This window comes from Pocillopora damicornis, chromosome 11 (assembly GCF_964200805.1).
Source record: "Pocillopora damicornis chromosome 11, jaPocDami1.2, whole genome shotgun sequence".
NCBI lineage: Eukaryota > Metazoa > Cnidaria > Anthozoa > Scleractinia > Pocilloporidae > Pocillopora > Pocillopora damicornis.
In genome coordinates, this window is record NC_142680.1 from 19,666,702 (window position 1) to 19,692,299 (window position 25,598).

Genomic DNA, 25,598 nt, shown 5'->3' on the forward strand with positions numbered 1-25,598 from the left:
AACACATGACATCATCCACCTTGTCAAATGTAATAGCATGATCATTTCAATTGTAATGCCTTCTTATCCCAACGTTACTTTGTTTCTTTGCTACATTAGCGAACACTGAACTACTGCTCGTACTCTAGATATGACAATCAACCACAAAATTCCCTAGACCAGATAACATTAAACATAATCTAAAAAATCATGTGTCAATTCACGAGTTTGCTCACAGAGCACTTTGATTACTGTAGAAAATAAACCAATAGTATGTATAACAGCGCACAGAAAAGAGTTTGACTGTCCGATTTCAGTAAGGACATAACGCGTACATTTCCTTATTGGTGCCTCTCAGTCATTAGAGGTTCCAGAGCCAGAAGATTTACTATGAGATGAATCTACATCACCCAAATATCCAGTGCACGAAGGTCCTTAGGAAACTTGCAACGAGTCAACATTATTGCCAGAAGAAGATTAGCAGGATACAATCGCCACCTCGTGATTCACATTGCAAATGACTTCATCAAAGAAGGAAATTTGTTACTTCACTTGGACCGAGTTCAGAGGAGGTGCCTAAAATATCCAAAAACAAACAGAAGTTACTTGCTTAAGTTGGTGTGCAATAAGGACTTATCCACTGAGCATCGAAAAAAATCCCAAGTTGCACAAATAGAGCAGTTTTCAGGTTATTAAGAGTGACCCTGGATTACTTTGGCTTTGCTTAACTTCAGTGATTGGTCCAGAACACTCGCACATTCAACTCAACCAATCAAATTTAAAAACTACATTAGCAGGATACAATCGCAACCTTGCGATTCACATTGCAAATGACTTCATCGTGAGTCATACGATAAGAAATTATTACAAGGGTATTCACCATTGCAATGATTTTACTGAAGAGTGTTTCCTAAAGAAATTGATAGAGAGTTTGTAAAGTTTACTTAAAAAGTACCAAAATAAAATTTGCAATATTCAAAGCATTTTAGTACTGAGGCTTAATAGGAATTGGTTTGAATTCAGGAGTAACACTGATCGTGTACTCCGACCTTAAGGACGAGGGAAGTTCTGAAAAGAAGTGTTATCGGTTACACTGACTTACGTATCAACAACCTAAGCGAGAGGTTTATCAGAGTCAGTTGAGGAGTTTTTCAGGGTCATTCCGGTTCAGAGTTCTTTAAAACGAATAAGCCAGTTTTCGGTAATGTTATTGGCTAGTGACTAAATTTAATATGAAGGTAGTTAAGTAATGGACTTCATTTTCACAAGGGTAACGTGCAACCGCAGCTACAATTACTGACAAACCTGTGGCCCCCTAATATGGTACAACAAGCCTTTGTTATATATGAGAAAAAATACTCCAAATTTGAAAAAATGAGGGTCACCTGCACACCTGATCCTGAAACAATTGCAATATCGTGACGGTATTTCCCTACCTCGATCGTTATAGCAGAAATCAGTCTTTCCAAGAATTCTTCCAGTTGAAGAACACACTGTAACAGTTACATTACCAGGCGTATCACATGCTGAGACACAAAATTGAAAAAAATACAGTTAACAACAAATACCATTAAATGTAGGAAACGTACACGAAAAGAGGAAGTATGAAATATATTTCTAGTATTTAAGCCATAAAAAACTTACCCGGAATTCGACCAATCAAATTAAAATCATTAACTCTTTGCAATTCAGTAGCAGCCTTCCCTCCAAACTCTACCTGGGCAGACTCTACTTCCAGACTCTGCCCAAAAACTAGGACAAATGGCGATCCACCCTGAAAGAAACGCATACTATCGGTTAAATTTATCTTAGATAGCCAAGTTTTAGAGGAGGAGTACGCCCCAAATGGTTTCTGGGACATATTTTTACTTCCAGTGGTAACCCTCTCGACGCAAGCACTCAAAATCGAAAGATAATTACATGTTCGGAGAAGTATAAATTCAAGTCAAGTTCAAGAGCCAAAAGGCAGTATACTACTGTAAAAAAAAAAGGAAAATTCTTTACCTCAATGGGCCCTTTATTTGGAAAGATTCCCAATATATCTAAAAGCAAATAAAAGTTGCTTGATTAAGTCGGTGTTAACTGGGTATTTCAATGGCTATCTCAAGTTTACAGACACTCCTAATCGCTGTTAAAATGGGTTTGCAAAACTAATACTGTAGAACGTGCAACCGCAGCTACAATTACTGACAAACCTGTGGCCCCCTAATATGGTACAACAAGCCTTTGTTATATATGAGAAAAAATGCTCCAAATTTGAAAAAATGAGGGTCACCTGCACACCCGATCCTGAAACAATTGCAATATCGTGACAGTATTTCCCTACCTCGATCGTTATAGCAGAAATCAGTCTTTCCAAGAATTCTTCCAGTTGAAGAACGCACTGTAACAGTTACATTACCAGGCGTATCAGATGCTGAGACACAAAATTGAAAAAATTACAGTTAACAACAAATACCATTAAATGTAGGAAACGTACACGAAAAGAGGAAGTATGAAATATATTTCTAGTATTTAAGCCATAAAAAACCTACCCGGAATTCGACCAATCAAATTAAAATCATTAACTCTTTGCAAGTCAGTAGCAGCCTTCCCTCCAAACTCTACCGGGGCAGACTCTACTTCCAGACTCTGCCCAAAAACTAGGACAAATGGCGATCCACCCTGAAAGAAACGCATACTATCGGTTAATTTTATCTTAGATAGCCAAGTTTAAAAAGGTGGAATACGCCTCAGATGGTTTTCAAATTAAAAGCATTAGTTCTTTTCAAGTTAGCAACAGTCTTCTTTCCAAAATCTACCCTGGCAGACTTTACTTCCGGTGGAAGACCCTGCCCAAAAACTAGGACAAATGGCGATCCACCCTGAAAGAAACGCATACTATCGGTTAAATTTATCTTAGATAGCCAAGTTTTAGAGGAGGAGTACGCCCCAAATGGTTTCTGGGACATATTTTTACTTCCAGTGGTAACCCTCTCGACGCAAGCACTCAAAATCGAAAGATAATTACATGTTCGGAGAAGTATAAATTCAAGTCAAGTTCAAGAGCCAAAAGGTAGTATACTACTGTAAAAAAAAAAAAAAGGAAAATTCTTTACCTCAATGGGCCCTTTATTTGGAAAGATTCCCAATATATCTAAAAGCAAATAAAAGTTGCTTGATTAAGTCGGTGTTAACAGGGTATTTCAATGGCTATCTCAAGTTTACAGACACTCCTAATCGCTGTTAAAATGGGTTTGCAAAACTAATACTGTAGAACGTGCAACCGCAGCTACAATTACTGACAAACCTGTGGCCCCCTAATATGGTACAACAAGCCTTTGTTATATATGAGAAAAAATGCTCCAAATTTGAAAAAATGAGGGTCACCTGCACACCCGATCCTGAAACAATTGCAATATCGTGACGGTATTTCCCTACCTCGATCGTTATAGCAGAAATCAGTCTTTCCAAGAATTCTTCCAGTTGAAGAACACACTGTAACAGTTACATTACCAGGCGTATCAGATGCTGAGACACAAAATTGAAAAAATTACAGTTAACAACAAATACCATTAAATGTAGGAAACGTACACAAAAAGAGGAAGTATGAAATATATTTCTAGTATTTAAGCCATAAAAAACTTACCCGGAATTCGACCAATCAAATTAAAATCATTAACTCTTTGCAATTCAGTAGCAGCCTTCCCTCCAAACTCTACCCGGGCAGACTCTACTTCCAGACTCTGCCCAAAAACTAGGACAAATGGCGATCCACCCTGAAAGAAACGCATACTATCGGTTAAATTTATCTTAGATAGCCAAGTTTTAGAGGAGGAGTACGCCCCAAATGGTTTCTGGGACATATTTTTACTTCCAGTGGTAACCCTCTCGACGCAAGCACTCAAAATCGAAAGATAATTACATGTTCGGAGAAGTATAAATTCAAGTCAAGTTCAAGAGCCAAAAGGTAGTATACTACTGTAAAAAAAAAAAGGAAAATTCTTTACCTCAATGGGCCCTTTATTTGGAAAGATTCCCAATATATCTAAAAGCAAATAAAAGTTGCTTGATTAAGTCGGTGTTAACATGGTATTTCAATGGCTATCTCAAGTTTACAGACACTCCTAATCGCTGCTAAAATGGGTTTGCAAAACTAATACTGTAGAACCTCCATCCAGGAGACAATCTCTGGACAAGAAAGTGCCCCTTGGAATAGAGGTGCTCCCTCAGTGAAGGAACAGTTTCAGTAGAACCTTTATTGAGGGGACTTATAAAAAAGTGTCTTCAAAAGCAGGGCCTTTCTTCAATGAAGATAAACTATTCAGTAAAACCTCCATTCAGGGGACAAACTGAATACAAGAGAAGATTTTCCCTGAACAGAAGTGTTCCTTCAGTGATGGTAACAGATACAAAGATGAAAGAAAAAGATATTAAGTCTGGATCCGTGGCTGCTTCCCTTGAGGAGAGTGTTTCTTACATAGAAGTTTCCCGAATAAAATTTCTGAACTATTATAATACTTCACGAAAGTGAAATAATCTTGCACGTCAACTTAGGTAAAACAAATATGTACGTATACCTTCAAGCTTTTCAGATAAATCTTCTGACGACAGAGGCTGTAAAATAAAAATATGTAATGAATTGCAAATAGTTAAAATTTCAATTATAGGTTAGATCTAAAGACAGATTGGTAGAATGTAAAATGCAATTTAGAAGACAAGAAATTATTTTCTATTAAGTAATAATGTAGAAGCAATAATTAACTGTTTAAAAATAAAACATCACAAAATGGAAATTCTTTACCTCACTGAGACCTTGTTCTGGGAAGGTTACTAAAATATCCAAAAACAAACAAACAAACAAACAAAGTTGGTGTGAACAGGGCATTAGATAGAATGCCTTGATTTGGAAAATAGCACAAAAAAAGAAGGAATTTTCCACTGAGTGTCAAAAGTACTCCTGGGTTGCACAGATAGAGCAGTTTTTAACAGAGTATCCAAACTGATCCTGGTTTACTTTGGTTTTGCTTTACTTCCCTGATTGGTCCAGAAAACTCGCGCCTTCAACTCAACCAATCAAATGCAAAAACTAACAACAATCCCAATTTGGTCATTCGCGTTTTCCCGCGATTCAAGCCGGTTGCCTGTTTATACGTTAAATTTTCACTGGTTAATAATTATTTGTTAATCTTTGTTCTGATCGATAGTTGTGATTATTGTGATTTGGGTTTTTCGACGCTCAAATCAAAACTTTTCTAATGCTTTACTGCGCATGTGATTGATCTGAAAAACTTGCACCGCGATAAAACGTAGAGCTAAAAACTAATAGCAGCTTGGACAGTTTACGTTTTTCCACGTTTAAGGTGTTTGTTATTGAATGTAATAGAATTTACTCTTAGCTCCTTTAGATATCTAACTTTGTTCTGATTAGCCTTTGAAATTCACCTAGCTTTTTGTTTCGCGACACTCAATAGAAAAGCGCCGTCTTTCCAGTGAACTTACCTGAAGCCATCTCGACATCCATTCGTTCCTGTAATAGGAGAAAACACGAGGTCAGGTAACAAGCACCTTTGAGCATATTCACCTTCGTTTTAACATTTATCTTATTATTTTAAAGTTGCAAAGAGTTACTCATACTCGTAATCTACAGGTTTTACTACTTAGAGCAAATGATAGTTGGAAAAGAATTCAGAAGGCCATTCCTGAGTCTCCCAAAAATTTATCACTTAATCGCATTAAGTTTCTACGCTTGTCAGTCGAAAGTAGGTCCCTCAGTACGCCACGAAATTGTTGTAAATCCTACAGCAAGGGATGGATTGTTTAAAATTTGAAGGGAACGGGGAGGTTGAGTATTTGAAAATAATTAATGTGAAAAGAGGAAAAGTTTTTACCTCAATGGGACCCCGAGTGGAAAGGAATCCTACTAGATGAAAAAACACACACAAGTTAGACTTGTCCAAAATAAAATGCTTTAACCAAAAAACAAACAAACGAACACACGCAAAAGTCAACGCTTTGACACAAAAAGGAGAGATTTTTAATCGATTGTCGAGACTCATCCAGGATTGCACTAATAATGTTTCACTTAACCCACAATTCTTCTTAAAAAAAAACACTCACACCAAGTTCGAATGAAGAACTATCACCAAAAGAGGCCTGATCTCTCAGGTTTCCAGTGCCTGAGGTTGGATGTATGTTCTAGGATTTACTCTAAGCTCCTTTAGATATCTAACTACGTTCCGATTGGCCTTCGATAATAATTATCTGAGGTTGGATGTATGTTTTAGGATTTACTCTCAGCTCCTTCTGATATCTAACTACGTTCCGATTGGCCTTCGATAATAATTTGGTTTCGGTTTCAGGACACTCAATAGGAAAACTCTATCTTTTTAGTGTACTTACCTGGGTCATTGTCGCCCTCCTCCCGTTCCTGTAATAGGAGAAGAAAACAAGTTAGCTAATATTCTACTTCGAACATATTCGCGTTCTGCGTTATGAAACTCATGTCAAAGACATACATGTACTCGTAATTCAACAGGTTTTAGCGCTTCAAGCACGGAATAATTAGGAAAACATTCAAAAGGCCATGTCTCCCAAACACTTCAGATTTATACATATTGAGTTGAAGCTTCTGTGCCTGTCAGTCGAAATTGATACTACTACGAGTGATGGATTACTTTCAGTTTGAAGGAAATAAAGGGGTTGACTGTATTTGAAAACATTTCTGGATTTTTGAGAAAGAAAAACCATTGAAAAAATTAAAGCAAATCGAGCCCTGAGCATAGAGAAGATTAAACGAGAGCTTAAAAAAACGATTACCAGAAACGTGTAAAATAAACTTCACACAAGAAAAAAGACGCTAAAAAGTTTCATATGTAGTGACGTCTGCTGAAACATCAGGACAAACGGTGAATGAGAGCAGGTTTGGAAAAAATCATTTTTGTGCGAGGTAGTAAGTAACCCATAATTAGCTATCTTCCTTATACTCTCAAAAATATTAGCAAAAACAAACCTTTTCAGCTAAGACGACCTCCATAAGCCTATCGAGTCCATTCTGACAAAGAAACAAAGAAACAAACAGAACAAAGATAAAATTCCTGACATCCTGATGAATTCTGACAGTCAAGAGCAAGATCCAAGAAAAATCCAAAACTTACTTCAATGCTTTTCGATTGAGGGTCTTAAAACTAAAACAAAGTTATCACAACGGCCAATCAGATGGAAGGAAAATAATTTTAAGAGCCAATGAGAACTCAAATTAGATACAATCAAACTGATCAAAGCCCGGGAAAACGTGGGCGACCAAGTCGTGATTTATTTTACTTTTGCGTCTGATTGGTTGAAAGAGTGGCGTGAGAATTTTGGGCCAATCACAGAGCGAAGTAAAGCAAAACTAAAGTATTCCCGGATTTAACTTAGGACACTCAACCATTTAAACCACTAATTTGTAGGTGAGACACATACACGAGAGGAATCACTTTGGATTGTAACTTATATTGCATCTAGAGTCCGCCAGTTAAACGTACACACGAAATCATGACGTTGATCGCGTTTTGAGAATCCAAGTAGTTTAACTTTCATTGGTAGTGTCGGAGCATTTTTTGTTTTTTTCAAATTTACAACTCAGTAGCAACCTTTCCAAACGATTAGGCAAAGCCAGGTAAGCGTGATTCACAACTGCATAGCCAATTTTTTGAGAAAGAAAATTTCAAAGGTCTACGAAACCCTCTGTTCTAAATTACCAAAAGCGTAAACCTTTTCCTAGAGAGTGAGTTTTAGTTGTAGTAAAACACTTTCCAAGCGAGGTTTAAGTAAAACAGGGGTGATTCACAACTGCATACCCACCAAAAGTCCAGTAGGTTCTTAGTAATGATATTTTTAACCATTCTTTATGGTAAGTGTTTCACTTTTTTAATGACATATACCTCTTTTGCAGGCATGGGTTTAGAGAACAAGTTATGATGTCAAGGATATTACTGTCCTTCGACGTACCTGAATCTCCATAACAATGTAAAGGGCTGAATTTCCCTTTAGGATTCTTCTTATTGTTTTTCCATCCCATACACGAGGATCCCCGTGAAATTGAAGAGTACTATCCATGTTACTGATTGATGCGCAATAAAACCTGCCCAATAGAAAAAAAAAAGCATTATTTCCCAAAGGGAATTTTAGTGGTAGGGAATTTATTCTTTTTCTTTCTTTGCCTCCTGGGTCATAACCCTGGAACTGGCCATTAAAAAAATAAAAACTTGAATTGCAAATCAACCAAATCTTGAGATTCCTTTTGAAAAAACTGGAACAATCTGTTATCAGTTGTGGAGTCAGTTTTACAATTACCTCTGACCTCCATGAATAAAATTTTATTTAACTAAAATTTCTTCTTTAAATTTCCTTTACCTTACACTTAAGTCAAATGCAGGAAATGTTTCTTGAATTTTTTCCCTCACTGCATCTTCTGACATGCTTTTGGAGAACTGGACCTGTTTTTTATACTGTCCAGTCTTTCTCGTTCTTGCCATCTCAATAGTGGTTGGCATAAGTATTTTACCATCCCTTTGTGCTAAGTCCTCATTCTTCAACAACATCACATTTTTAGTATAAGTGTCCCCTCTCGTGGCTGCACCAGCTAGAGCTACATGTATGGCCTGAGAAGTGTTTTCTGAAAAACAAATAATGTGTAATTTGAGATAATACCATTACATGGCATTACCCAACTTCAATGCACTCAAATTTCATGAGTGAGTAACACCCTTGTATTAACAACTTGCTAGCAACTTCACTCTAGATGCCTCTTGATAGTGACTTACATGTAATCACCTTCTTATAAAAGAATGAATAACCAGTTAAACTTAAGATTAAAGTGAAAAATTCATCCTGGGGATAACCCAAGGACTAGAAAAAGAGTCCCTTAGAGAGAAGTGCTCCCTCAGCAAAGGAACAGATTCAGTGGAACCTTAATTTAGGGGACAAATAAAAACCACAAAAAGTGTCCCCAAAAGGTGGGCTTTACTTCAATGAAGGTAACAGATAGAGAGGAACTTCCATTCAAGGAATAAGCTGAAGACCTGAGAAAATTTTCCCTGAAAGGAGGTGTTCCTTCAGTGACGGTAACAGATACAAAGATTAAAGAGAAGTTTATTTCATTACATCTGGATCCAAGGTGGCTTCCCTTGATGAAGGTTTTGCTTAAATAGAAGTTTCCCACATAAAAGCTTTGAACTATTAGATACTTTTTAATTAAGAAAGTGAAATAATCTTGCAGGTCAGCTCAGGTATAACATACAGATGCTTTCCTTAGACAGTGCACCATTGACAACATAATTAAATTTCTAATACATTGATCTTTTAATTAGGAATTCTTTATCAATGAATTGCATATGTTTAACAGTAGAGGTTAGGTATGTATAGTAGACTGGTTTGTAAAGCTACACAAAATCAGCCGTCTTGAGGCCATTTGTAGATTTGGGTAGATTCTTCAAATATCTTAAACCATATAAAAGTTACTTGATTAAGTCGGTATTAACAGGGTATCTAAAGGCTAACTCAAGTTTTGCAGACACTACAAATCAAAGTTGATATGGGTTTGCAAACTAGTAAAGTTCAACCTTCATCCGAGGTACAACTTCAGGACTAGTAAAAGGGTTCCTTGGAAAGACGTGCTCCCTCAGTGAAGGAACAGCTTCAGTGGAACCTCTATTTGGGGGAAAAATAAAAACCACAAAAAGTGTCCCCAAAAAGATGGCCTTTCTTCAGTGAAGATACAAGATACAGTGGAACCTCCATTCAGGGGACAAGATGAAGACCAGAGAAAATGTTCCCTGAAAGGAGGTGTTCCTTCAGTGATGGTAACAGATACAAAGATGAAAGAGACTTTCATCAAGTTTGGATCCAAGGCTGCTTCCCTTAAAGAACGTGTTACTTAAACAGAATTTTCCCAAATGAAATATCTGAACTATTAGAATATTTACGAAAGTGAAATAATCTCGGACGTCAGCTCAGGTAAGACATGCATGTATGTACCTTCGGACTTTCCAAATGAATCCTCTAATGACAGTGGCTGTAAAATAACAATATGTAATGAACTGTAAATGGTTAAAATTTCAATTCTAAGTTAGATCTAAGGAAAGATAGTAAACTGTAAAATGCAATTCAGAAGACAAGAAATTGTTTTGTTTTATGTAATAATGTAGAAGGTTAATTAACTGTTGTTAGAAAAAAAAAACATCATAAAAAAGAGAAATTCTTTACCTCACTGAGACCTTGTTCTGGGAAGGTTACTAAAATATCCAAAAACAAACAAACAAACAAACAAAGTTGGTGTGAACAGGGCACTAGATAGAATGCCTTAATTTGGAAAATAGCACAAAAAAGAAGGAATTTTCCACTGAGTGTCAAAAGTACTCCTGGGTTGCACAGATAGAGCAGTTTTTAACAGAGTATCCAAACTGATCCTTGTTTACTTTGGTTTTGCTTTACTTCCCTGATTGGTCCAGAAAACTCACGCCTTCAACTCAACCAATCAAATGCAAAAACTATCAACAATCCCAATTTGGTCATTCGCGTTTTCCCGCGATTCAAGCCGGTTGCCTGTTTAAACGTTAAATTTCTATTGGTTAATAACTATTTGTTAATCTTCGTTCTGATCAATAGTTGTGATTATTATGATTTGGGTTTTTCGATGTTCAAATCAAAACTTTTCTAATGCTTTACTGCGCATGTGATTGATCTGAAAAACTTGCACTGTGATAAAACGTAGCTCTAAAACTAATAGTAGCTTGGATAGTTTACGTTTTTCCACGTTTAAGGTGTTTGTTATTGAATGTAATAGAATTTACCCTTAGCTCCTTTAGATATCTAACTTTGTTCTGATTAACCTTTGAAATTCACCTAGCCTTTTGTTTCGCAACACTCAATAGAAAAGCGCCGTCTTTCCAGTGAACTTACCTGAAGCCATCTCGACACCCATTTGTTCCTGTAACAGGAGAAAACACGAGGTCAGGTAACAAGCACCTTTGAGCATATTCACCTTCGTTTTAACATTTATCTTATTATTTTAAAGTTGCAAAGACGTACTCATACTCATAATCTACAGGTTTTACTACTTAGAGCAAATGATAGTTGGAAAAGAATTCAGAAGGCCATTCCTGAGTCTCCCAAAAATTTATCACTTAATCGCATTAAGTTTCTACACTTGTCGGTTGAAAGTAGGTCCCTCAGTATACCACGAAATTGTTGTAAATCCTACAGCAAGGGATGGATTGTTTAAAATTTGAAGGGACCGGGGAGGTTGAGTATTTGAAAATAATTAATGTGAAAAGAGGAAAAGTTTTTACCTCAATGGGACCCCGAGTGGAAAGGAATCCTACGAGATGAAAAAACACACACAAATTAGACTTGTCCAAGATAAAATGCTTTAACTAAAAAACAAATAAACGAACACATGCAAAAGTCAACACTTTGACACAAAAAGGAGAGATTTTCAATCAATTGTCGAGACTCATCCAGGATTGCACTAATAATGTTTCACTAAACCCACACTAAAAAACACTCACACCAAGTTCGAATGAAGAACTATCACCAAAAGAGGCCTGATCTCTCAGGTTTCCAGTGCCTGAGGTTGGATGTATGTTCTAGGATCAACTCTCAGCTCCTTTAGATATCTAACTATGTTCCGATTGGCCTTCGATAATAATTTGGTTTCGGTTTCAGGACACTCAATAGGAAAGTGCTCTCTTTTAAGTGTACTTACCTGAGTACTTGTCGCCCTCCTCTCGTTCCTGTAATAGGAGAAGAAAACAAGTTAGCTAATATTCTACTTCGAGCATATTTGCGTTCTGTGTTATGAAACTCATGTCAAAGACATACATGTACTTGTAATTCAACAGGTTTTAGCGCTTCAAGCACAGAATAATTAGGAAAACATTCAAAAGGCCATGTCTCCCAACACTTCAGATTTATTCATATTGAGTTGAAGCTTCTGTGCCTGTCAGTCGAAATTGATACTACTACGAGTGATGGATTACTTTCAGTTTGAAGGAAATAAAGGGGTTGACTGTATTTGAAAACATTTCTGGATTTTTGAGAAAGAAAAACCATTGAAAAAATTAAAGCAAATCGAGCCCTGAGCATAGAGAAGATTAAACGAGAGCTTAAAAAAACGATTACCAGAAACGTGTAAAATAAACTTCACACAAGAAAAAAAGACGCTAAAGAGTTTCATATGTAGTGACGTCTGCTGAAACATCAGGACAAACGGTGAATGAGAGCAGGTTTGGAAAATTTTACCGCTCAAATTAAAAGCATTAGTTCTTTTCAAGTTAGCAACAGTCTTCTTTCCAAAATCTGCCCTGGCAGAATTTACTTCCGGTGGAAGACCCTGCGCAAAAACTAGGATAAATGGCGATCCACCCTAAAAGAAACGCATACTATTGGTTAAATTTATCTTAGATAGCTAAGTTTTAGAGGAGGAGGACGCCCCAAATGGTTTCTGGCACATACTTTTACTTTCAGTGGCAACCCTCTCGACGCAAGCACACAAAATCGAAAGATAATTACATGTTCGGAGAAGAATAAATTCAAGTCAAGTTCAAGCGCCAAAAGGTAGTATACTACTGTAAAAAAAAAATATATATATTTACCTCAATGGGCCCTCTATTAGGAAAGATTTCCAAAATATCTAAAAGCAAATAAAAGTTACTTGATTAAGTCAGTGTTAACAGGGTATTTCAAAGGCTAACTCAAGTTTACAGACACTCCTAATCGTTGTTAAAATGGGTTTGCAAACTAATACAGTAGAACCTTCACCCAGGAGACAATCTCTGGACAAGAAAGTGCCCCTTGGAATAGAGGTGCTCCCTCAGTGAAGGAACAGCTTCAGTGGAACCTTTATTTAGGGGACTTATAAAAGCCTTGAAAAGTGTCTTCAAAAGGAGGGCCTTTCTTTAATGAAGATAAACTATTCAGTGAAACCTCCATTCAGGGGACAAGCTGAAGACCAGAGAAAATTTTCCCTGAATAGAAGTGTTCCTTCAGTGATGGTAACAGATACAAAGATGAAAGAAAAGTTTACTAGTCTGGATCCAAGGCTGCTTCCCTTGAAGAACGTGTTACCGGCTTAGACAGAATTTTCTCAAATGAAATATCTGAACTATTAGAATATTTGCGAAAGTGAAATAATCTCGGACGTCAGCTCAGGTAAGACATGCATGTATGTACCTTCGGACTTTCCAGATGAATCCTCTAACGACAGTGGCTGTAAAATAACAATATGTAATGAACTGTAAATGTTTAAAAGAAACAAAAAAAAAAACTAAAGAAAATTGAGTTCTAAGCAGAGAGAGGATTAAAAGAGAGCTTAAAAAACCGATTCAAAGAAACTTGTATAATAAACTTCACAAAAGAGAAATCAGGCTAAAAGGTTTTTTATGTAGTGGACGTCTGCTGAAACATCAGGACAAACGGTCAACGAGAGCGGGTTTGGAAAAAATCGTTTTTGCACGAGGTAGTAAGTAACCCATGATTAGCTACCTTCCTTATACTATCATAAATATTAGCAAAAACAAACCTTTACACCTAAGGCGACCTTCGAAAGCATTTCGAGTCCGTTCTGACAAAGAAACAAACAGAACAAAGATAAAATTCCTGACATCCTGATGAATTCTGACAGTCAAGAGCAAGATCCAAGATAAATCCAAAACTTACTTTAACGCTTTTCGATTGAGGGTCTTAAAACCAAAACAAAGTTATCACAACGGCCAATCAGATGGAAGGAAAATAATTTTAAGAGCCAATAAGAACTCAAATTAGATACAATCAAACTGCCTAAGGCGCGGGAGAACGCGGGCGACCAAGTCGTGGTTGGTTTTACTTTTGCGTCTGATTGGTTGAAAGAGTGGCGCGAGTTTTTTGGGCCAATCACAGAGCGAAGTAAAGCAAAACTTAACTAATCTCGGATTACTTAGGACACTCAATTGAAAATCGGCCTTTTATAACGTCCACACTAAACCATTTAAACCACTAATTTGTAGGTGAAGCACATACACGAGAGAGGAATCACTTTGGATTGTCACGATTGTTGCATTCAAACTCCGCCAGTTAAAAGTACATACGAAATCATGACGTTATTGCGTTTTGAGAATCCAAGTAGGTTAACTTTAATAGGTAGTTTCGGAGCATTTTTTGTTTTTTCAAATTTACAACTCAGTAGGAACTCTTTGCAAACGAGTAAGCAAAGCCAGGCAAGCATGATTCACAACTGCATAGCCAATTTTTGAGAAAGAAAATTTCAAAGGTCCACGAAACCCTCTGTTCTAAATTACCAAAAGCGTAAACCTTTTCTTAGGGAGTGAGTTTTAGTTGTAGTAAAACACTTTCCAAACGAGGTTTAAGTAAAACAGGGGTGATTCACAACTGCATACCCACCAAAAGTCCAGTAGGTTCTTACTAATGATATTTTTAACCATTCTTTATCGTAAGTGTTCCACTTTTTTAATGACATATACCTCTTTTGCAGGCATTGGTTTAGAGAACAAGTTATGATGTCAAGGATATTACTGTCCTTAGATGTACCTGAATCTCCTCCATAACAATGTAAAGGGCTGAATTTCCCTTTAGGATTCTTCTTATTGTTTTTCCATCCCATACACGAGGATCCCCATGAAATTGAAGAGTACTATCCGTGTTACTGATTGATGCGCAATAAAACCTGCCCAATAGGAAAAAAAAAAGAAGCATTATTTCTCAAAGGGAATTTTAGTGGTAGGGAATTTATTCTTTTTCTTTCTTTGCCTCCTGGGTCATAACCCTGGAACTGGCCATTAAAAAAATAAAAACTTGAATTGCAAATCAACAAAATCTTGAGATTCCTTTGGAAAAAACTGGAACAATCTGTTGTGGAGTCAGTTTTACAATTACCTCTGACCTCAATGAATAAAATTTTATTTAACTAAAATTCCTACTTTAAATTTCCTTTACCTTACACTTAAGTCAAAGGCAGGAAATGTTTCTTGAATTTTTTTCCTCACTGCATCTTCTGACATGCTTTTGGAGAATTGGACCTGTTTTTTATACTGTCCAGTCTTTCTCATTCTTGCCATCTCAATAGTGGTTGGCATAAGTATATTACCATCCCTTTGTGCTAAGTCCTCATTCTTCAACAACATCACATTTTTAGCATAAGTGTCCCCTCTCGTGGCTGCACCAGCTGGAGCTATATGTATGTCCTGAAGAATGTTTTCTGAAAAACAAATAATGTGTAATTAGAGATAATACCATTACATGGCATTACCCAACTTTAATGCACTCAAATTTCACTAGTGAGTAACATCCTTGTATTAACAACTTGCTAGCAACTTTACTCTAGATGCCTCTTGATAGTGACTTAATTGCCTTTTTATTAAAGAATGAATTTCAAAGGCTGACTCAAGTTTTACAGACACTACAAATCACAATTGATATGGGTTAACAAACTTAAGATTAAAGTGAAAAATTCATCCTGGGGATAACCCAAGGACTAGAAAAAGAGTCCCTTAGAGAGAAGTGCTCCTTCAGCAAAGGAACAGATTCAGTGGAACCTTCATTTAGGGGACAAATAAAAACCACAAAAAGTGTCCCCAAAAGGTGGGCCTTTCTTTAATGAACGTAACAGATACAGGGGAACCTCTACTCAGGGGACAAGCTAAAAACCAGAGAAAATTTTCCCTGAATAGAAGTGTTCCTTCAGTGATGGTGACAGAAAAAAAAGATTAAAGAAAAGTTTTTTAATTACGTCTGGATCCAAGGCTTGCTTCCCTTGATGAAGGTTTTGCTTTAATATAAGTTTCTCAAATAAAAGCTCTGAACTATTAGAAAACTTAAAGGTTGTGAAATAATCTGGAACATCAGCTCAGGTAAGATATACATGACTCATATGTACCTTTAGACTTTTCGGAAGTTTCAAATCCTGAACCTTCTGATGACAGTGGCTGCAGATGAAAAATACAAAATGAATTGTTTATGGTTAAAATTAACATTTTCAGCTTAGATCTAAAGACAGACTTGGACATTGTAACATTCAATTTAAAAGTCAACCAGTATGTTGTATTGTAATGATGCAGAAGCAGTAATTTACTGAAGATTGGTAAAAGGCTAATAAGTAATACTAATGCCTGTAGTTTCATCACTTGTCCATGGAGGAAGGACAGAGATCTTTTTAAAAAGTGTTGAACACCAATTTTAAATTTTGGCCAATTGTAGGCGTATTTTGTCAAATAGGGTGCTCACTTGAGGGGAGGTGCCATCTTAGAGATTTAATTATCAGATTTAAATTTCCCAAACCAAACATTTCTTAATCTAGAGCTTTATACCTCAACATCAGACATTTGAAGAGTGAAATGTCCATTCCTTTCTTGGTCTTCAGCTGCAACAATTGCACCTGCTGACTCTTTCCCTGCAACTTGGGAAGGGTCAGTTTTCTCAACATTAGGCTCTTCCAGATCAGGAGATTTGAAGTTCTCTGTTTCCTGATGGCTCCCTTCTAAATCATTTCTGTCAGCTTCTACCCCTGTCCAAGACAACTGTTGAGATATTTCAGTGATGTCCAAAGTTGTTACGGCCTTAGAACTTCCTAAAGTCGATGCCTCTGAAGTAACTATGTTCTGTGGTTGCTGAGAAGATGCACTTGAAATATGTAAGCTCTGAAGCTGATGGGGAAATGTTGAAGCTTGTGGCACTGATTGCAACCCTGGACTGTTAGAGGCAGGAAAAAGTGGCATCTCTAAGCATTGTTGAGCAGGTACTGTGTTTAAGGCATTATTTCCACCTGTAGGTGCTGGAGCAACAGGAATCCCTTTAGTGGTAGGAAACACAAAAAACAGGATTCCTCCTTCATACAAGAAGAACAACTTAATAAACTATAAATAACATTTTCTCTTTCTCTAATCAAGATTACAAACAAAGTATATAAAAAAGTTACTTTGTTGCACAGTGCATCATTGATAACATAATTAAATTTCTTGTACATTCAGCTTCTAATTAAGAAAAAAATGTTTATCAATGGATTGCATATCTAATAGTCAAGAATAGAGGTTAGGTATGTATAGTAGACTGGTTTGTAAAGCTACACAAAATCAGCAGTCTTGAAGCCATTTGCAACAATGCCACTCCCCTTTGACAGTAGAATCTAAGAAAATTTGCTGCCACCCATCACTGTACAGACCAAAATTATTCATAAATGCAAACAGGAAACATTGTTTTGTTGACACCTACCCATTTGAGGAGGCTGTTGTAATGGATTATGGAATAATATCGTATTACTTGGTGCCCCAAGTTCTTGCTGCACATTCATGAGTGGTCTTTCATTTGATAACTCAACATCACTTTTCTCAGCACTTTTTTCAGCCTGCCCTGACACCAAATTCAAATGACTTGAAATGTTTTCGGAAAGACCATCATGTGAAGCAATTACAACAGGAAGCTTTTCAGGGCTTGGTTGAGCAGGACCATTCATCGATGATAGTGACATTTTCACTGGGCTCTCACTGCTTGTCAACTCTCCATATGTTGCAATCTGGTCAAATGAACGTTTCCTTCCTAACTGCTCTCTAATAGCATATATGTATCCTGAATCATCCACCACCTCTGATTCTTCAAATTCCTGTTCCCAACAGAAATAATACATGTGTCTTAGCATAACATCCATTACTAGTGACAGCCAAAATATTTGTGATTAATCCCTCCTTTAATTTCCCTAAAAGAACCATTCCAACACACTTTGAGTCATGCCTTAAGATAGGACTGACACACTTCTGACTTCAGTAGTGTGAGGAGATTATCCCAACACCCTGGACGTAATGCAACTCAGCAACAGATTACCCCAAAAATTTAAATTTTTAGGCTTCCCTGACAAGTTGCTTGTATGTATTCACACCCCTTGTGGGAGTGGAAGGAACAGGGAAGTGAGATGCTTTGAGTGCACTTTCCTTTCCATTTCTGGGGCCCAAGATCATTTCATAGACACAGTGTCATGGGTAGAATTTTATGTTGGTACTGGTCCCTGCTCAGAGGTTTTTTTCTCAAGGTTGTCTGCTTTTCCTCCCTACACAAAACTAACAGTTCAAATTCTAATAAGACCTAAAAACAATTGATTGGGAGCTAATTTGTGGAATCTCCACCATCTACAATCCTACTCACTTCCGCTCTCGTGCCTACACCAGCTGTAACCGTAGGTATTTTCTGAAGAACTCTTGCTGAAAAAAAAGAACAAGTAATTTGTGATAAGACCATAACATTGCATTAGCCAACTTCAATGCACTCAAATTTCACAGGAGAGTAATTGCATTGTATCACTCACCATGTCCTGGAGTTGTTGCTGGTTCAGTGTCATGAATCTTGCATTCTGGGCCATCAAGGCTATGTGGAACCCAAGTAGAGTCACCGTCTAACACTCTCTTTTCTATTTCACTCAATTCTTGTTCATCACCAACATCACTTCTGCTCAACATTGGTTCTGAATGAGCCATTGTTATATCCATTCCTTCCTCATTTGGAACTACAAAAACAAACAAACAAACAAACAAAACAAAACAAAATTACTTTGACTTGATTTAAAAAGTTTACAAACCATCATAAGCCATCTAGGAATTTACAATCATCAACCATGAACTTGTTAGTGACACCTAGATCAAGGTTAAAATTTTATGGTGATTGTGCTTTTTCGGTCTGCGCCCCTAAACTTTGGAATAATCTTCCAGAGCATATAAAATGTAGTTTAAATCTAACATCTTTTAATAGCAACCTTAAAACTTATCTTTTTAAGTGTTATTTAATTTGTAGTTTTGCTCTCGTATTTTTTGAATTTATTATTTACTAAGTTACTGCTTTAAATATTTTATTGTAAAGTGCCTTAGAGTTCTAGAATAGGGTGCTATAGAAATTTTTGTATTATTATTATTATTATTATAAATATATATATAGCACATAAATAAAAAATAGACAGCCAAAGACTGCACATGGCTACTGATATAGCACAATTTTTAAAGCATTGAAAAGAATTAGAGGTTTTCTAATGAGACTAGAAGGTAGTGTTGCAGAATATTTGTCTCACATGCAAAACAGGAAACCTGCCACTTCCCATATATTTATAAGTAACAATGATTACCTGTGCTTCATATAATAAATTTTGATTGTTCATCATCAATAAATTTCTTATTTTATTCCAATTCCTTTTTTATGAGACTTTTGTTTTATGCAAAAAGGCATTTCGTGTTTTAGGACATTCCATCTTTCTATGTTATAAAATCTTCCATCATTCTGCTGATCCACTGTTCCTCCATTCTATGATTCTGTTGAATAACTCAAGGTATTGTATCTTGCTGCTGGCTTGCTTGCAAATTTAGTGACTCTTCAGCATAAGTTGCTGATTCAAACAGTGAAATTCTCTCTTTACAAAGAAAAAAAATTCCTCAAAGCTGCTATGATGTGCAGATCACATATATTGAGATATTTCTGCAAGGAAAGTTTTGCTTTAAAACAAGCGTAGGTGGATACCACTGTGAAATTATTTTGAGAAGTTTATTATATTTTGAAGTGTCACAGCAGGAACTAAATAGATCATATCTTCAAATCTGCATAATTTGCCGATTTAAACTGTAAAATGCTCTCTCTTCATAGAAAAAAAAATTCCTTTACGTTTCATTACCCCCCGATCACATCTATTAAGATACTTCTGCAAGGAGAACTTTTGTTTTTAACTGCATGTAATCCTGAAATAATTGTAAGATGTTTATTGTCTTCTTCTGTCTTCAATAGTGTCATGGAAAGAACTCACTCACTCACTCATCTCGACGACACGTGCAGCTTTGCCTCCTACAGAGCAACCTCGCGAGCTACATTAAGGTTCACGATCATTTTCATATCTAGATTTCTACTAGCTACAAGTTGAGGCATAGGTGTTCTTAGACTATATTACAATTCGAATTATATCTTCAAAAAGTTCATCGCCAACAAAAATAAGCACCATAAAATTACTCACCATCTCCAACTTCAGCCCCACGTTTAGACATATCTGGTCAATGTTTAACTTAGAACAAAATTTTCACCAAAAACTACGGATCACCGGCAAACAACTAACCGCGAGCAAAAATTTTTATTTGCGGCGTCTAGTTGACTCCTGCGCATGTTCATAACAGAGCACACCACACGGTTCTCTACGCCAGCGGACGAAAAGAATAGCGTTATTGTGGTGGTGTACGTAAACTTGAAAATCATACTAACTAATGAAAAGTGGAACTAAAAAACCTGAAGAAAATATCGAATTTTTTCTAGTGTGCCATCCACTGCTCCGGGAGGTTTGGAGGTGAAAAATGAGAGGATAATTGATGGCCTTCTACGCAGCTTTTACGCTGTTTTCAGGTTCCTGCGCGGGATTAAATAGATTGCAAAGTAGTCAGTTTTATTGGTAAAGATGAACTTTGAGCGAGCTGTGAGTTCTTCTCGTAGCAAACTGGGCTCAGAGGAAAATGAGAATGAGGAGATGGGACAACGGCAAACCATAGAAGTGATCGGTTCAAATTTCAGAGACAGCCTCCTGCTTTTGCTCCTGATGCAACAGCTGATGATTGTATGGGAGGCCGCACTTGAGCCGGGATGTCTACTAAACAAAGAAAAACAGCAGTGTTTTAAAACTCTCTGTGCCTCTTTTTAAAACAAAAACGCCCATATTGTCGCCCCTAACGAACAACATACCTTAGACAACTTTTCTAAACCTTTTCTTGATCTACTTAAGAATGGCTGCCTGTCAGGATCGAGAATCGTCCGTCAACGACCATTTTGGTGAATTGCTCATATTTTGCTCAAAGATACCCTTTTATAAACTATTTTCAAAAATCATGTTTTTAAGTTTCAGCGATTCTTAAATTTTCATAAATTTGCCAAAATCTGAAAACGCGGTTTTCAGGCTTCCGGAGCTCAGGCTCCGCATGACGCACAGTCAAAAATTAACTGCAAAAACCAAGCCCCGTTTAAGGATTAAAATGTAATCAATCAACACCAAACTTCACACGATATTAGGACAGCTATTCTTATTCAATTCTAGTGAATAAACTTTTTTGGGGCACATCGATTTTGGGATTATTTTAGCCCTTGAAAGAACATGCTCACAGACCGAGTAAAATGGCGGCGAAAAAAGGGTGATATTTCACGCGAAAAAAATGTACCTGGTACCACATATTTTGGATTTTCAACAACATATTTGTGAAATATTGCTATTTTCCATTCATTGTGAAAAGTGTGATGTCCGGAATCGCATTGCTTCCCTTCGAAAATGGCAGAAATGTTTGTGACTTTGAGCGAGAAAAATGATGCAAAATGTGTAAACAAACAACAAGGTAATTTAATCATACTGAGTTGTTAAATCTCCAAATTAAATCCGGTCTCCGCTGTGTCGGCTTGTGGCTTGGAAAATGTAAAGACAAGTAAACTATTCCGTAAGATATTTGAAAAGGTTCTACAAAATATTTTTGGGCTAAAAATCTGCAAGTGAAGTACATATTACATTAGCACCATCTCATATTCAAGCAATGCAAAAGATACATTCGAGAGAAGCTACTTAGTAGATTAGTATTTGATTCCATGCTGATAAATAAGATATTTTTTTTATCTTTTACTTTGGCAACTCATTTTCTGTAGGTATAAATACATCGAAAGGCGACTTTTGACCTTCAAAGTAATTAAATGCAAGACGACAGTTCTTCTTATCCTTGTAATTATCAATGTCACGCAACGTAACGCCATTGAAAACGTATCGGGGGTGCTGAAACATACCCGCGTAGAAACCGCAAATGAAATAATGATAAATTAAATTAGAGAGAGAAATCCCGCACTTCAAAATGAGCGGAAAGAAATGTAGGTTGAATACTCTCACGTCCGTCAGTTTGCATGTGTCGGCTACCAGATGAGTAAACTTCATTACCGATTTGAAGACCATAAAAGGAAAGTGAGGGTCAACATTGGCATAATTAAAAGAAAAACAGAACAAAACGGAAGAACTTCTAATTACTTTACGTGCTTTTATAAAAATGAGATAACTAGTAACTGACGAATAGGAACGAGTCACTGTTAATTCGTTTCTTCCTCACTTTTCTATTCTGCTTAACTAAAGAGAAAGTCAGCATCACGATGACTTTTGGCAAGTACATTTGCTGACAATCTCTTTCAGTAGAGCCAAGTAAGGGGACTTTTTACGCATGGGCTTTGATGGAATATCGAAGCCAAGGTCTTCACACATGTACTGCAACATGGGTAGCTTCAAGATCTTCAAAGAGTCATTTAGCGCCATTTCACAAAGATCGTACTGACCGTAGATCAAGGGATGGTCAACTTGTATTGACGCGACAGTCTCCTTTGCCTCGCTAAAATTACTCTCCTCTTGAGCTGCTCGGATATCAGCCTCATCAGGATCTCTCTGGCCACTCAGCGACTCTGAGGTGATCTGGGTGGTTGTGAGGAATTCCGATGACTGGATTAGTCGTGCACCATCCGTGCCCCGGGCACGCCGCATTTCTCGAGCAATTACCTCTGTGTCAAGCTTGTGGCCTGTCGTCTGCCCTATTCGAAATTTAGATAAAAGGTACGACTTTTGCTTTTCACTGAATCTGTAAGCCTTCCTCACTACTCTAAGAGCCTAGCCTTCTTTCAGAGAAACACGAGAATCTTCCCGTCGCACAGGGGCTTGAAGAGATGGCAGCTTTCCCACACCTTCCTTCAAATATGATTTGTAGGCAATTTTTGCTAAGTCCATTAGAGAATGTTTTTCTGGTACCCTGCTACATTTTTCGAGTGACAAGTGCTTTTCTAAGGCTGAAAGCCTTTGAAAAACATGAGTGCAGCCGTCTTGAGGACATGAATACACCCCTGCTGCCTGGCCACGTTATATGGAAGCTATCTCTTCAGCCACATTTTCTTCCCCTGACGATTTGTGGGGGGTACTTTTAAAGAACGGAAATCTCTTGCAGAAAATGATGGTCGCAGAATCCCTTGTCCAGGACCTTCAAAAGTAATAAGAGGAATATAAATATGACAGTCATACAGCTAAGAAATGATTATCTTGCATCAACGCGTAACCCTTAAAGGCAGCCCACGACAGAATACCATGTTAGAGAAGCACTAGGTACTGTTGCGTGACATACAGCAAACAAACAAATGTGGGACAGGAATTAGCCTACCAAAGTGCGGCATAGCACCCCTCCCCTTCCCCACCCCTTAAATAAAAAAAAAAGGAAAAAAGCGGTGTGTTTTACTGGTCAAAGAAGGAGCCTTGTCCCAGATTAACAACTGTCTTTGTCTGAAGGGCTTTTTCACGTGTTTTTTCTTTCTCGATTTTTTTCCCAATTTCTATGCTCTCACCGGCGTCTGTTCATTTGCAACTTGCCCGCAGATGAACTCGTCGCATCGCGTACAAATTGCTTAAAAAAAAAATTAAATAACTCAAATCAATTACTATTCCTAGGTATAAAGTAATAAATCAGTCATCAATCAATGGATAATCAGCTACTCAGACGAGAAAAAAACGTTGGCAATATAAATTGCAAAGTTTCCTCACTGATATAAAATTTGCTAGCTTGAGAAAGTTGAAACTTATAGTGTTTTTTTTGTGTAAGGTATTACAAATAAACGTGAGAAAAAACAATTTTATGAAAATATTTATCAACAGAAGCAATCCAAATTACGCGACCCAACTGGAACTAAGGTGTAGGAGTTGCAAAAAATATACATCGATTTTCGCCTATCCACACGGTTGCTTCCTTTGGCACTCGAGGACTTATGTGTCGCTAGATCCTTGGGAATTGCACAAGGGTTTTCCTAGTCCTCCAACGTATGCCAAAGTCTGCCCTATGGCGTGGGCAAATAGTCAGGGTAAGATGTTTTTGCTCAAATGAGAAAACACCTGTAAAAAAATGTAAAAACCACTTAAATCTGTTGCAGGACTCATTCATAAGCACAGTAAAGTTACCTGGAAACACACAAAATCAATATTTACCGGCTCTGGCTAATAGCAGCTTCATTTCAGTTCTAGAACCTTCATCTGCACTCAGTCCAAGAGTCGATAGATGTCCAGTTACATCTTTCGTGCAATCCTCGAGTAATGCATTCCACCTGACCAGGATAATCAGGAGATCGCCCGCAAGGGGTCACCTTACCAACTAGCGTTATATAGCTACAGAGAGCCATGAAATGACAAGAAATAATAACTTCTGATGAGAGCACATATGAAAGCTCAAGACCCGTCCGTGAAATAACTTTCCTTAGATCTGTTACGAAATTTAGACCATTTACGCAAGAGCTTCGTGGGCAGTGATGACGTGTAGGCCTCACCACGAGTGAAAATTGTGATTGAATGGTGCGAAATGTTGGAAGCTCAATGAAAGTAAATCAGAGATTGAAGTATAAAAGTGTTACCGTGTAGTTATCAGACCTTGAGTGAAGTTTTTGTTTTTAGTCTTTGGTATATTTCATGATGACAGCCCATTTAGGGTCTCATGTGGTGCGGCCAGTGTTTGTTGGGACTGGATGTCGGTTAATTAGGAACAATTCTCCTTAATACACTGGACTACTCGTAAAGAATGCTGTTCTCCTTCTGTATTCGCTGGAATTCTTGATTTATATATATACATATATATCCAAAACAAACTAAAACAAAGCCCTTGCAGCTGAAATGTTTAAAAGTCATTCAACAGACTGATCAAGAGATTGTCACATACAATTTTCTTAATCGTAATACATATAATGGTGATTGATGAAATGACTTTAAGAACATTTTCGACGGTGATTTTATTTTCTCTCAACTCTCACACAACTCCGAATGTACGACTTCCCTATTACTCAATATTTTGTAGAATACTAGCCAAAAATTTCCAAAATTAAAGTTTATTTTAAAACCTTTTTCCACCAGGGAAGGAATGATTAGATTGGCGTTTGTTTACAGAACACACATCATCTCGCTCACTCTGGACACAAACATTTGCGGTATTTTCGAAGGGAAGCGGTCCGATTCAAAGCATCAAATTTTACTCAGGAAATAAATAATATCATTATATTACGAATATCAAGTTAAAGAGTTAAAAAGTGAGGTACCAGGTACACTTTTATCGCGCTAAATTTCACCTATTTTTGCATCCATATTAAGCGCTCTTTAAGGGTGTTGCTTAGAGGACTTAAAAATTCTCAGTATCAATTCGTACAGAAAAATTAACATAACGAAAATGAATGGGAAGGCTTTTTGTTATATCGTGTGAAGTTTGGTGTTATTTGAATTCATTTTAAGCCTTCAACGGAGCTTGGTTTTTACAGTGAATTTTGGACAATTTGATAGGCGGAAAACCGCACTTAAACCGCATTTTCAAATTTTCGCCAATTTCTAAAAATTTAATAATCGTCGGAACTTTTAAACTTGATTTTTGAAAATAGTTTACCAAAGGGCATCGTTGAGCAAAATATGAGCAATTCACCAAAATGGTCGTTGACGGACGATTCTCGATCCTGACAGGCAGCCATTCTTAAGAATAAAATCATGCCAAACAAGTTTCTTTTTATGCTGCTTTGATATTTTCCTGTTTGACAAATTATCTTTCGACCCTTTGAAATGTACTTTGTTGTTATTTCAAGTG

The 25,598-nt window shown here is 37.0% G+C and overlaps 2 protein-coding genes and 1 long non-coding RNA gene across 4 annotated transcripts; all 3 read right to left on the reverse strand.

Moving 5' to 3' along the window:
* Positions 1–1,603: 1,603 nt before the first annotated feature.
* LOC149038042 (hepatocyte growth factor receptor-like) lies at positions 1,604–4,135 on the reverse strand. The gene is made up of 9 exons (XM_089186428.1): positions 4,122–4,135; positions 3,969–4,026; positions 3,608–3,737; positions 3,400–3,489; positions 3,078–3,115; positions 2,514–2,643; positions 2,306–2,395; positions 1,984–2,021; positions 1,604–1,753 (listed from the first exon to the last, which is right to left on the reverse strand). The coding sequence occupies exons 1-9, from the start codon at positions 4,133–4,135 to the stop codon at positions 1,604–1,606; spliced, it is 738 nt and encodes a 245-aa protein (XP_089042554.1).
* Positions 4,136–4,762: 627 nt separating this feature from the next.
* On the reverse strand, positions 4,763–11,740 carry LOC149038043 (uncharacterized). The gene is made up of 4 exons (XR_016180901.1): positions 11,708–11,740; positions 11,292–11,320; positions 5,461–5,488; positions 4,763–4,791 (listed from the first exon to the last, which is right to left on the reverse strand). It is a non-coding gene; the product is annotated as an uncharacterized LOC149038043 (long non-coding RNA).
* Positions 11,741–11,953: 213 nt separating this feature from the next.
* On the reverse strand, positions 11,954–20,114 carry LOC149038044 (uncharacterized). Of its 2 annotated transcripts, none has more exons than XM_089186692.1 (12): positions 19,967–20,114; positions 18,287–18,484; positions 18,127–18,182; positions 17,203–17,590; positions 16,302–16,765; positions 15,872–15,920; positions 14,932–15,193; positions 14,527–14,662; positions 13,523–13,564; positions 13,174–13,210; positions 12,597–12,634; positions 11,954–12,367 (listed from the first exon to the last, which is right to left on the reverse strand). In XM_089186692.1, the coding sequence occupies exons 1-12, from the start codon at positions 19,995–19,997 to the stop codon at positions 11,984–11,986; spliced, it is 2,085 nt and encodes a 694-aa protein (XP_089042818.1). In that variant the 5' UTR covers positions 19,998–20,114; the 3' UTR covers positions 11,954–11,983. The 2 variants fall into 2 exon arrangements, with proteins under 2 accessions (XP_089042818.1, XP_089042817.1); XM_089186691.1 differs by having other exon boundaries at positions 16,302–16,783.
* Between the last annotated feature and the right edge of the window lie 5,484 nt (positions 20,115–25,598).

Bases quoted from the DNA above. Each gene is read 5' to 3' on its own strand.
- LOC149038042 (XM_089186428.1), bottom strand. The intron at 3,116-3,399 runs GTAGGGAAATAC...ATTTGCTTTTAG, and splicing joins TTTCTGCTATAACGATCGAG to ATATATTGGGAATCTTTCCA. The intron at 2,644-3,077 runs GTAAAGAATTTT...CGTTTCTTTCAG, and splicing joins CAAATAAAGGGCCCATTGAG to GGTGGATCGCCATTTGTCCT.
- LOC149038044 (XM_089186691.1), bottom strand. From the start codon at position 19,997: ATGTCTAAACGTGGGGCTGAAGTTGGAGATG. The intron at 18,183-18,286 runs GTGAGTGATACA...CTTTTTTTTCAG, and splicing joins AGCAACAACTCCAGGACATG to CAAGAGTTCTTCAGAAAATA. The intron at 14,663-14,931 runs GTAAAGGAAATT...CCTATTGGGCAG, and splicing joins GCCTTTGACTTAAGTGTAAG to GTTTTATTGCGCATCAATCA.